This window comes from Piliocolobus tephrosceles, chromosome 5 (genome assembly GCF_002776525.5).
Source record: "Piliocolobus tephrosceles isolate RC106 chromosome 5, ASM277652v3, whole genome shotgun sequence".
Taxonomy (NCBI): domain Eukaryota; kingdom Metazoa; phylum Chordata; class Mammalia; order Primates; family Cercopithecidae; genus Piliocolobus; species Piliocolobus tephrosceles.
The window spans coordinates 125,546,961-125,560,142 of record NC_045438.1 but is presented as its reverse complement, the minus strand read 5'-3'; the positions used below and the strand labels follow the sequence as shown (position 1 = coordinate 125,560,142).

At 54.0% G+C, this 13,182-nt stretch overlaps 1 protein-coding gene across 1 annotated transcript in view; it reads left to right on the top strand.

Moving 5' to 3' along the window:
• The window catches only part of TTBK1 (tau tubulin kinase 1), a 42,341-nt gene that overhangs the window by 13,806 nt on the left and 15,353 nt on the right, over window positions 1-13,182 (top strand). Inside the window, exon 12 of the mRNA XM_023212868.1 lies at window positions 2,712-3,273. Coding sequence (XP_023068636.1) covers window positions 2,712-3,273 — 562 coding nt within the window. The remainder of the gene's footprint in view (window positions 1-2,711; window positions 3,274-13,182) is intronic.

Genomic DNA, 13,182 nt, shown 5'->3' with positions numbered 1-13,182 from the left:
TCAGCTTTGGGGGAGAGGGCCTGGGAATTGCTAGAAGAGAGGGCAGGGCAAGTTTTGGGGGTTAGGGCTGAGGGATCTGAAGTCACAGAGGGGAGGGGACCAGCGGGAACCTCGTTGGGGAAAAGGAGCATTTAGAAGCTAGGTGAGCCTTTGGGAGGGGAAGGTGGGAGGGTGGGAAAGTGATCTGTTGACCCCAGATGGTGGGTGGACAACACGGGCCAGGGCCCGGTCCCCACCTGCGCTGGTGGTGGGTGGGACAACATCAGGTGGGGAGGCCTCTGAGAGATATTTCCACCTTCCCCTGGCCTCTGAGTGGGACTTCACTCTGCAGTAGGACTGGGGCCTTCTCTGCACCAGAAAAGGGGTCTCTTCCAAAGACCCCGTCCTGGGGATAAGAGGGGTATCCTTTCTGGCATCCACTCCATGTATCTCCTCGTGAGCAAACTCAGTCCTTACACACTCACACAGGTTGGCTTACCTGGGACTGAAGACCACCCTTTTCGTCTGTGGTAGCCTGGAGTCCCTCTCCCTGGAGACGGAGAAACGAGGAAAGGCAGTTTGGGAAGGGATATAAATGGAGAAGAGAGGTGGGAAATACCTTGAATGAGACAGTCCTGAAGGGCTGCCTGCTTTTAGGGAACAAGAAGCAAATTGGTTTGGCTCACAGTGAACCCCAATTGCAGGGATGGTAGGGAAAGCTGAGGGCTGAACAGGGTATCATAGACAACAGAGGGTCTGGATGGGCTCTGGGGCTCTGGGGCACTTGAGAGCAGGAGACAGTACAAAGCAGTTGGGATTCGGATTTCCCACCTCACTGCCTCCTGTCTCCAACCCTCTGTCTGAGCTCCCACTACGCACACACATGCAAATACTCACACACACACACACACACACACACACAAGCACCACTAGCCCTGAGCCCTCTTTGGCACCCTTTCTCCCCTTTATGTCCATCAAAACAAACTGTGCCTCAGAAAGGAAATGATATCAGCCATTTACATGAGAGCATAAATATAAGACCCTAGGTGGCCTCTCTCAGGGATGTTTTATTTAAGTCTTTATTAACAAGTCAATAAAAATATTGTGCACAGTCAGATTGGGCAGGTCCCACATAGGCTGGGGCAGGAGTATTTTGAGAAAGCCCCGCAGGCGGTTCTGATCTGCACCCCTGCCTCTGCAGCTGAAGAGCCATTGAACCATAGGCTCGATGCTGGGGGAGAATGAAAGTCAGCCCCCTGCCCACAGCCTGAACATGAGGCAGCAGCACAAACCCAAGATAGGTTAGGCCTCCGTGGTGGTTCTCAGTGGGGTACCCTGGCATTTGGGAGAGGGCAATTCCTCCTTGTGTAACATCCCCCCACACACTATTGTACAACCAGAAATATCCTCCTCTTGGGGCTGGCATGGCCCCAAGTTGAGAAGCTCTGAAAGTAATGTGAGATTCACAGCACAGTTCAAGATAACGAGGCCGGGCACAGTGGCTCATGCTTGTAATCCCAGCACTTTGGAAGGCCGAGGCGGGTGGATCACCTGAGGTCAGGAGTTTGAGACCAGCCTGGCCAAAATGGTGAAACCCCGTCTCTACTAAAAATACAAAAATTAGCAGGGTGTGGTGGTGTGCTCCTGTAAGCCCAGCTACTCAGGAGGCTGAGGCAGGAGAATAGCTTGAACCTGGGAGGTGGAGGTTACAGTGAGCCAAGATCATGCTACTGTACTCCAGTCTGGGTGACAGAGATTCCGTCAAAAAAAAAAAAAAAAAAAAAGATAACGACAGAAGAGATGTCCCAAGACAGGATCAATGCCCTTGGGGTAAAGTTAGATGGGACCCATGCCCTGCCCGGCAGGGCTCACAGTCTCTTGGGGAGACAGATTGTGAACAGACATGAGGTTCACCCTGTGATGAGAGAGAGATACAAAGCACTAATCCTTGCAGGATGGGAAAGGCAGGCTACCTGCCTAAGGCAACAGCCAACCTGTATCAGACAGCAAAGGGTAGAAGGACAGGCTGTGTGTGGAGAGAGGTCCTGTGGGGAGAGGCCACGTTCGGGGTGGGCCGTAAGGGTGGAATCTAAGATGGGGCTGGCGAGGGAAATGGGGAGACAGCCATATTCAGGCTGTGAGAGGCTTTGAGTATAAACCAAGGAGTGTGGACTTTGTTGTTGGGGCTGGGGAGTCACTGGAGTTTGTTGAGCTGGGACTAACAAGGCCATCTTGGGAGTGATGAAACCAGCCAGGCAGGCCTGGAGGGTGGTGGCAGAAGAGACTGGAAAGCCCTCTGTAAACTCAAGGGCCAGTTGGGCGTGTTTGCCTGGAAGCAGCAGGAAGTAACCACTGGTTGTGAGCACTGGAGAGGCAAGAACAAAGCTTGCCTGAGGAAGATTAGCTTCCCTAGGGTGGCCCAGGAGAGAACGTTCCTTGCACAGAAACCCGAGTTTATTTTCTGCTTGTTTGTATTCCTGGAGCACGGTAAGCATTCAAAAACATTTGTTGAATGAATGAATGAATGAATGAATGAACTAACAAACGAACTAACAAAGCCTTGATAGGAAGTGAGGTTGGAGGGTGACAACCTAGAGGTAACTGGCCTGGCCCAGGGTGGGAGGGGTACTGCGGTCAGGCTTCGGGAGTCACACCCCACCCTGCCACTGGCATGGGGTCCTTGGGGTTCCCGTGGGGCTGGGCATTGAGCCCCATGAGGGGTGGCTTTGCAGGTCACGGATGGATCTGCCTGGCTCGCCCTCGCGCCAGGCCTGCTCCTCTCAGCCAGCCCAGATGCTGTCAGTGGACACAGGCCACGCTGACCGGCAGGCCAGCGGCCGCATGGACGTGTCAGCCTCTGTGGAGCAGGAGGCCCTAAGCAATGCCTTCCGCTCGGTGCCGCTGGCTGAGGAGGAGGACTTCGACAGCAAAGAGTGGGTCATCATTGACAAGGAGACGGAGCTCAAGGACTTCCCTCCGGGGGCTGAGCCCAGCACGTCGGGCACCACGGACGAGGAGCCGGAGGAGCTGCGGCCACTGCCCGAGGAGGGCGAAGAGCGGCGGCGGCTGGGGGCAGAGCCCACCGTCCGGCCCCGGGGACGCAGCATGCAGGTGCTGGCCGAGGAGGACCTGCAGCATTTGCCACCCCAGCCCCTGCCACCCCAGCTGAGCCAGGCCGATGGCCGTTCCGAGACGTCACAGCCCCCCACGCCTGGCAGCCCTTCCCACTCACCCCTGCACTCGGGACCCCGCCCTCGACGGAGAGAGTCGGACCCCACAGGCCCACAGAGACAGGTAAGGTTGGGCTTGTACCCCACTCCCCATCTCCAGATGCCCAGAGTCCTGGTGTGTAGGCCTGGGGTGCTCCACATGTGCTGGCACTACTGACCAGTAACCCAGTCACAGGGCCGTGATGGAGGTAGACAGGCTTAAGGGTCTGAAACCATGTTTGGGGGGCAGGCAAGGCTCCCCAGAGGAAGTGCCCTCTCAGTTCTGAGTTGAGTCTGGCACTATGAGCAATTAAGCCAAGTGACAAGGCGGGAGAAAGTCCTCGCAGGCCACGGGTACAGTGTTTTGCACAGGCCGGGAGGGGGCGATCTGAGAGCACTGAGCTGATGGCACACTGCAGCAGCGGAGGCTGCGAGGTCAGCCCTGGGCCCCGCCACAGATGGCCTTCAGGGCTACGCTAAGGGGTCAGGGCTTGATGCTGCAGGTTTGGTGGGCCACTGAAGGCTTTTAAAAAGGAGTGCAACATGATTACATTGGTACTGTTGAATGATCCTTGGGCTGCTGTGTGGAAAATGGATTGAAATTGCATGAAACGAGATGCAGGCAGGCCACGTGGCAGACAGTGGCAAGCGAGTGCCCCAGTGGCTTGGGCTGGGGTGGGGCTGTGGATGCGGGGCAAGGCGGATAGTGCTAAGGGTGTTAGGGATAGGCCAAGAGGGCTGTGATGGAGCGGCGGCCAGGGCATCTCGTGTCTCGGCTGATATGCTGAGTGATTTTGAAGGGAGTGAGAATTTGGATTTAAATACAATGAACTGATCAGTGCAGTGACTCACGCCTGTAATCCCAGCACTTTGGGAGGCCGAGGTGGGTGGGTCACGAGGTCAGGAGATCGAGACCATCCTGGCTAACATGGTGAAACCCCGTCTCTACTAAAACTACAAAAAATTAGCTGGGTGTGGTAGCAGGCGCCTGTAGTCCCAGCTACTCGTGAGGCTGAGGCAGGAGAATGGCGTGAACCTGGGAGGCAGAGCTTGCAGTGAGCCGATATCGTGCCACTGCACTCCAGCCTGGGCGACAGAGCGAGACTCTGTCTCACAAACAAAAAACAAAAAACAAAGAAAAACAGTAAAATAAAATAAAATAAAAAATACAATGACCTGATGGAATCTAAGGGATGTCCATGTGTAGGTACCTGAGGCTCAGGAGAGGGATTGCAGCTGGAAATACAGATTTCGGGGTTTGGGAAACCATGGGAATGGGTGATGTTACCCAAGAGGACTGTGTAGGGTGTGGAACCCAAAAGTGAGGGTGGAAGCTGAGAGGTGCTCACATCTAGGGGGAATGAGAGGAGAAGGAGCCCTGCATGATGAGTGAGAGGGAGAGGTCGGAGCATGGGAGGAGAATGGGGGAGAAGGTCCCCGAAATCAGGGCAGGAGATGTCTGGAGGGCAGCGGGGAGGAGTGGAAGGGATTTCCATGATCAGGGCAGGTTTCATGGAGGAGGTGAGCTCTGAGAGCCAGGTGGATGGCCATGGGGAGAAGTGGAGCCAAGGCAAGAGAGACTATAGTTGAGCACAGACACAGGTGTGTTGGGTGCCCTGGAAGGGCCCAGTCTGGCTGCAATGGCACCTCCTTGTGTGGGAGGACTGAGGAACAAGGCTGAAAGGGCAGGGAGGGGCCAGATGATGGCCAAATTGCAAAATGTCTCATGCTATTTGGGTTTTCTTCTTCTGACCAAGACAGGGTGTCACAATAGGCAGAGAGCCACTGGCCTGGCCAGGCTTCGCTGTGTGGGACAGAGGCTGATCTCTGACCTGGGAAATGGAGGAAAACTCTAGCACTGTGTGCCAAATGGGGTCCATGAACCCGCAGAGGGGCTGGAGAGAGTCATGGAGGGGATGCCGGAAGGGGCTCAGGGGCTGCGCCGCGTTCCACATAGTGGTCCCACGTTGGGGGCGTACACTCTAGGTGGCTCTGGGAGGTGCCCAGGTGTTGGGCCAGGGGCCAGTTCTACCACTTGCTCAGATCGGGAGGCCTTGCTTGGGACCACGTGGGTGCCCTGGGAAAAGCAGCTGGGGGCAGGATTGCATTCAGACCCCATCCTATCTAGAAGTCCCTTCTAGAAGAGAGGACCTCCGAGCTGTGGTCCTGGGGAATATGCATCCTGGCCTTGCCTGGACACTGGAAACTGGGGGCTCAAAAAGTGGGGCCCATGAGTCCTCACCCAGAGAGGCCCTAGCTGGCCTGAGTTGGAGGCACAGCCCTGGCAGACCTGGCGGTCACGTGGGCTGGCACCACTGTGTTGTAACTAGCCATTGATCCCACCACGCCCAGCACCAGTCAGCAGGAGAGGGAGCAAAATGTGTTTGGGGTCCTTGCTCCACTCTCATTCATTCGTCCACACTCACTGAGCATTTACTGTGTGCCATGTACCACAGGCATCAGAGGCGACTTGCACAATAGGTTGTACCCGCAGAAAGTGCAGAGTCTAGGGAGGGTGACAGACAGTGTCAAGAGAGAGAGCCCAGAATGAAAGTCAGGAGACCGAGGTCTGGACCTGGCTCTGCCGTTCCCTTCCCAGTGACTGAGGGCCAGTCAGTGTCTCTTTCTGGGTCTCCAGGTGAGGGAGCTGAGGTTCTTCTGAGGTTCATCTCTAAAGTTTTTCTTACCTGCAGATTCCTACATGTGTCCTGGCACTCATCCTCACTTTGGGGAATTCTGGCCAAGAGGGTGGGGAGAGAGAGATTTGGTGGGATGGGGAAGCACAGGCCGATTCTATAATCAGTCAGTCTTGGGCTTGGGTACTGCTTGTGACAGGGACAGGCGCTACCTGTGTCAGCAAGAGATGAGCTGTGTGTGTCTTTGGGCGTGAGGTGTTTGTGGGTCTCGAGTTCCCCACAGTGTACAGAATCGAGGTTGGTTAGCATTCTGACCCTGCGCATGTGCGTTTGTGTCAGTGGAGCTCGAGCCGTGCACTGGTGGATGGATGTGTCCATACGTATGTGCCTGCAGGTGGGTGCACACGTTACTGCATTTGTGTAGAATATGCAGCAGGTCTGCAAGTGTGTACAGAACCACAGATGCCTAGAATGTCAAAGCATTTCTATTGATGATAACAATTGGAGTAATAATTCTAATAATAACAACAATAGTTAGCACTGTCCTAAGCACTTTCATGTTTATATGTATATTCCTCACAACAACACTATGAATAGGGAATCTTGATTTTAAAAGTAAGAAAACTAAGACTCATAGAAGCAAAGTTTTTAGCCCAGCTGGTGAGCACCAGCTGGTAAGTGTTAGCACCGGAACTTGAACCCAGGCAGCTCGTTCTGAGATCTGAGCTCTGAGCCATTCCGTCTGAGGTCTGTGCAGTTTTTTTTTTTTTTTGAGACGGAGTTTCGCTCTTGTTGCCCAGGCTGGAGTGCAATGGCGTGATCTCGACACCACAACCTCCGCCTCCCAAGTTCAAGCAATTCTCCTGCCTCAGCCTCCCGAGTAGCTGGGATTACAGGCATGCACCACCACCACGCCCTGCTAATTTTGTATTTTTAGTAGAGACGGAGTTTCTCCATGTTGAGGCTGGTCTCGAACTCCTGACCTCAGGTGATCCACCCGCCTCGGCCTCCCAAAGTGCTGGGATTACAGGCATGAGCCATTGCGCCTGGCCTGAGGTCTGTGAGTTTAACAGAAAACATACAGGCCAGAGAGAGCAGATGGTTTGTGCAGGATCAGAGAGAGCCTGGAGCGTGTGTGTGTGTGTGTGTGTATGTTGTGTGCATACCCACTGTCTGGGCCACGTCACCAGGTGTGCCTGTGGGCATGTCAGTGTGCAGGGCAGCCTCTGTGTGTGTCTCTGGATGAACATATGGGGTATAACATGTTTTGCCAAGTACTTCAGGACAGCGGAGTGAAGCAGAGATCTTCCTTTATCAAGGGTAGAGGAGCAGGGAGAAATGGACTGGCCCATTTTTTTCTTCTGTCTTTGGGCTGGCCTGAAGGAAGTGGTGAGCCCAGCCTGGGCCTATGGCAGGGCCTCCCAAATCTGGCTGCATCCTAGAATCACAGTTTTTGGGACTCTTCACCCACAGGCGGAGATTATGCGGCTTAGGGCAGGCAAGAAATCTCTGATGAATTCCCTCTTCCCCGCCACCTTTTTGGAGGAGCCCTCTCTAGACCTAGCTCAATTTTCTCAGTGCCTGATGTGTGAACTTCCTCATAACACCAATCATTTAAACTATGATCACCTACAACTCTGTCACCTGCACATGTGGGGAACGGGGAGGGAAACTGTGAAAGCAGGCACAATTGGGGCTATTTAAAAGTATCTATTGTTCTTTGGTGATGGTGTATGTGTGTGTGTGTGTGTGTGTGTGTGTGTGTGTGTTTTCCACACACCTGGCTTTCTTCTCAAGGAAATTTAAGGTGCAAATTAGGAGTGGCGGGAAAAGCTAGGGCAAGGGTGAAGCAGGCTAGCAAGTGTGTGATTTGGGGGAGGGCTGTTTGCCTGCCTTTATCTTTTGTCTCTGTCTGGTAGCACAGCAGGTCAGCAAGCCCTGAGTACACAGACACTGCCTGGCAGGCACCAAAGCATTTCCCTGCCACGTGCTGGACAGTGTGCTAGGGTCTGGGGGACAAAGATGAATAAAGCTGCCCAATCCTGCCCTTTTGGAGCTCAAGGTCATAAGCGGTAGGGTGGAGATGCAAAGGTCTAGAAAGATGTTTACAATCCAGGTCCATCAGTGAGGTAACAGAGCACTCTTATCTGCTAGAAGCTGGGAGCTTGCAGGGGAGGGAGCTGGAGTGGTCTCACACAGGTGGTATTTCAACTGGTGTGAAGACAAGCAGGTGGCCACAAGTGGTGCCCAGTCTGAAGGGCAAGAGCACTCTGGGATTCAATGCCATCCTATGAAAATCTGCCTGGCAGCTTAGCAAACTCTGGCTGGAATGTTAAGCCACCCACATGTGCTGTGAGAGGGGGTTTTGGGCAACAGTGGTGCCTCTGTTCCTTGGTCTCTCTGGGTGGGCCTTAGACCCCTAAGCTTTAGTGCAGATGGGACTAGCTCAGAAGGATCCTAGACTTGGCCAAAAAGAAGATGAAAGGGAAAGCAAGGTGGGAGCAAAACCAGTCCTATTAGAATGTTCTCCCTCTTCCCTACTCTGCTAGAGGCTCCATGCCAAGTCCCTTGTGCCCCCACTTGACAGCAGCAAGGGATGCTGGAGCTGAGTGTCCCAGGCCCCCTCCTTCCTGGAGGAGCTGGCCCAGTCAGTCCTTGTTGCCGCTGTAAAAGCTATTTCAACTGGCCTCAGTCTCAGGAAGAGAGAGGGTCAGGATGGGAGAGGTCTGGTAGCACCCTGGGCGCCATTTCTACCCCTACATATCTGGGACACATCCACTTCACTCGGAGGGCATGGGGACACAGGGCAGGATTCTTCCTGAAGGAGATGAGGCAGCAGCTCTGCCCAGCCTCGTACACAGGCTGCCTGGTGGCTCAGCCTTTGAGGGGGCAGGGGAAAAGCCACTTTCAAGAAAATACTTCAGTTTGCCCCTCCTCCTACGAGTCCATCCCTTCCCTCATTTGGAAGAGTGATTTAAAATTAGATACTACAATGGCTCCGTGAAGAGTGCAGCATTTACTCTATGGCGGGTGCTGTTCCAAGTGCTACATCTTATAACATTGAATCCTCACGACCACCCTTTGAGGTGAGCACCATTATGACCCCCATTTTACAGAGGAGGAAGCTGAGGCTCAGAGAGGTGCAGTAACTTGCTCAGATTTTAAGTGTTGGAATTGGGATTCAAACAGAGTAACTGGGCTCTAGAGTCCCACCTTATGCCGCATTGTCACCCAGATCCCAACACTTCCCTGTGATGGGACGGGGGTACCAAGGCGGAGGGAGTACAGGGAACGTTTCTGAGACCTAATGAGTAGCACGGAATCTAGCTGGGGAGACAGGCAGCACACAGCTGTCAACACATGGCAAGGAACTCTCTCAGAGCACAGAGCCACCTTCCCAAGAGAAAGGGTTCCCCAGTCCAGAACAACCCTGAGCTAGGTAGTACTAAGCCGGGAAGGCTTCTCGGAAGAGGTGAGTGACCATGGTCTCCTTGCAGAGACCATAGTGTGGTAAGTTCCAGAGAGGAGGAGGAGGGGGAAGGGCGTTGGAGGCCAGAGCCTAGATTCTGACCTTAGGGCAGGTGGTTTGCACCCTCCTCCACCCTGCCTGACCCCGCCCACTTGCCCGGGACGCCGGCGCCGCAGGGGCTGTGAGCGGTGGGTGGCCCCGGAGACGGAGCTGTCGAGTCTGTGCCTGACACCTCTTTTCCCTCCACTCTCTTGGTCTCTTTCAGTTGGAGGAGGACAGACTCTCGGGGCACTCCCTCCCGCGGTACAGCCCCCTGCGACGACTGGCGTCCTCCGTGTTCTCCTCCTCCACGCTGGAGACGGAGCATTACCCTCACCCCGGCAGCGGCGGCTCCTCGGGCTCCTCCGGTTCCCTCATTCAGCGCAGCCGCTCGGCCGAGAGCAGCCCTGTGCGGGCGCCCCACCGGCGCCACGCGCCCCTCGCTGCTGGCAACCACAGACTCATGCCCTCGGTGCTCCGCATCTCGCGGTCCCAGCTGCAGCAGGTGTGGGCCCGGTTCACCCACAAGACCTAGGCTGGGCCCCCCCCCTCCTGGAGGGGGCAGGTGGGGGGGGTGGGGAGCAGGCAGAGACCATGGTTCCTTCCCAGGACGCAATAATCACACACTCACACCCCATCCCACCCCATCATGCAATACAGCCCCCCTAGAACGTTGGCCCAAGGTACTGTAATACTCCCACTCCAAGCAGAGTCTTCGTCCCACCCCCCCATCAGCTCCCTTTGTAGGTGCCAGCCAAATGGTGCAGGGAGGGGTGGGGCTGGTGGTACAGTTTCCAGGACAGGGCAGGGGCGCTCAGCTGGAGCCACTGGTGGGTCCGGAGTCCAGTGGAAAGTAAGGTATCAGGGAGATGAGGCCTGCAGGGCCAGAGGCACTCTGGCATAGGCTTTGTTCTGTTTAATTTGTGATCTCTTGGCATGGCTGGGTCTGATCCACCCCGAGGGGCTGGCAGGAGACCAAGACCCTCCTTGCATGGTGTGTGTGTGTGTGTGTGTGTGTGTGTGTGGCCCTGTGTATGGGATGGAGACCAGGGCAGCCAGGTTTGGAATGTGGTGGGGAGTGTTTCAACGCTCAGCGATGGGGGGAGGCAGCCCTGTGACCTAGCGAGACTTTCCCAGGCCACTGTCATTGAGGACAGAGTTCCTTCCTCGCACATCTTATCCCAGGAAGGCTCAGTCCATGGTAGGCTGCCCCTCCCCAAAGACGCCTGTGCCATCACTCCCTGGTAGGATTGGATGTCTGTCCTCGGCTCCTTAGGAACTGAGGATGGATGAGAGGGACCTGGGATCCACCTCTCAAAGCAGGCTAGAACTGAGCAGCGAGGAGACCCAGCTTAGAAGCAGTGGCAGCAAAGGTGGTTGTTAAGGATGAGGCGAGAAACCATGTATGTGCTTGTCAGCAAAACCAGTGTCTCAGGACAAATCCCAGGTGGGAGCAGCCCCACCTCTGCCCTTCTCAGAGGGTGACTCCTTCCCGTAGGTGCTCGGTGAGCCCCCAAGGGTGGTAGTGAAGACACAACAGAAGTGAGGCAGGTTGGATAGGGATCTGGACACTTGGGAGTGGGGAAGTGTCAGGATGTCAGCTTGCTCATGCCTCTTCTGCCCATTTCTCAGCCCCCAACTGTCATTGCAGGGAGCCCAAGGTTCCCTTTATTCATCCTTCCCATGTCAGCCAGCACCTTTGCTTCCCTGGTGAATGGGGTAGTAGCGAAGTGGGTGCCAGAAAGGGCAGTGCCTGTATGGGGAGGGGAGGAGGCCCAAAGATTTGCAAAATGTTTATTTCAGTGAGACTGTGTCTGTATGTTTGCTTGTGTGCATGCATGTACACTTGTGCACAAGAGTGTGCTTATGAATGAGCGTTTGTGCATGTGGAAGGGCTGCCATGGATGAATGCTCAGGCTGTGCGCTGTGTAATTCCAGGAAGTGCCATTTATGCAGAGCTCAATGTGACTGGCATGTGCCCAAGTTGCACAGTGCTGTATGAGTGTGTGTATGCATGTGTGTGTTAGGGAGCCAGAAAGATGTCTATGCAGTCACTGGTAGCTTCCCATGTACCTACTCTCATCCCAGCTTCACTCTTCTACCCCTCTCTCCCCATAACTTCTGCTTGGCCCATCAATTCCCCAGATGTCTCTGGTTAGAGTAGAGATCTCAGGGCCCTGGCCCCAGCCAGGGGGTGCTGTAAGTGTGGTGGGCAGTGCCCTGGAGCCAAACTGCCCACACAGAGGACCACCATTGTGGTATGACTCATCCACACCATCCACATAAGCCACTCCATAGCCACACACTCCTTTCCCCAAAATCTTTCTTTGTAAGTCATTTTATTTGTTTGTTTGTTTGTTTATTTATTTATTTTTGCGGCTGTCTGGGCCAAGAGCACCTTCTCCATCTGGCAACAAAAGCCAGATTTGGGTTCTAATACTTGTGCCCCACCCCCACCTCATCTCAGCTGCTCACTTTTGAATCTCCCCAAACCCAAGCCTCTGTTGCCCTCCAGGCTGTTTTGGATGGCTTTGCACCCTGCTCAGGCAGTAGGCAGGAGAGGGTCAAGGTAGTCCCTTTGAGAAGGGACAGAAAACAAAAAGCACAAAGGTGCGGGGGTGTGGCTGAACAGTGGCCCCACTCCCCTCCTGCTGGCACTGCCTCCCCCAGTCCCGTCCTCTTGCCCTCCTCCCATCCACCCCAGGTAGTGGCAGGAGGTGAAGTGAAGGGAGCCTGCCCGCCATCTGCTCCGTAAGTCAGTAGCAATGTGGGCAGGGACCCCCGCCCCCCCAATCTGGGGTTGGATGAAACCAAGCACTCTGTGATCCGGCATTCCCTTCTAGAGAGTTCCACTACCCAACCCTGAGCACTGCTCCATCTCAGTGACCCTGAGGTACTCTAAGATCCCAAAGTGCCTTGTGATATATCAAAGATGATGGCACTGGCTTCAGCCTCGTTTTAGCATTACGTACGTATTACTGTTTCCAACACCTTTGGAAGTGGGAGATCCTGCAGCATTGAGAAGGTGGCTGAGTTTTCAAATAGACACCCCCCACCTCAGAACTGACACCTGTGGGAGAGGGTGTGTCCTTTAAAGCAAGGCCATTGGTTCAAAGCATGTTGTCCTTTAGGGGAACATCTTTTTGTATATCCTCCATGGTGGAGGGGAGAGTGTTTTGTAAGCCATAAAGCTCCGAGCTAACAGGTGATCTTAATAATATTATTATCTTTTCTGGGTAGCTCTGACTCTTGGAAATTGTTAAGGTCATCTAAGCCACTTGTGTTGGATCAAGTTCACGTGAAGCACAGCAGAGTTTCACATGGTTTGGGTCGAGTTGCCAGTCTCCGGTTCCCAGGCTAGGTGGGGATGCTGTGAGCCTGCAATATTGTCACCCTTGTTTTCTGAAGCATTTCCCAAGAGGAGGCCAGAATGTTTCAAGATTGATACCCTGCTTGGGGAAAGTGCGTAGCCTCCTCGGGGTCAGCTTTGAAAAGAGACAGCTGTCTTTGTTGTATTTTGAAAGTGGTGTTTTCGCACTTGATAGTCTCACTCTGCATTTAGTGGTGGCTTACAATTATTTGTGATTTTATTTAACAGCCATTGGCACACAGTGCTTATTATGTGCCAGGCAGTGATCTAAGCACTTTACAACATTAACTCATTTAAACCTCATAATAGCTTATGAGGTAGATCCCAGTATTATCTGCATTTAACAAATTAATCAGAATGTTTTATTTACCAGAACATATAAAAAACCCACCCATGCCGAATAATTGGAGGTCATATTTGACAGGAGTTTGTGAAACGTCTTGGTCTGTGTGTACTGGTTGATTGATTGTCCTTTGCGGT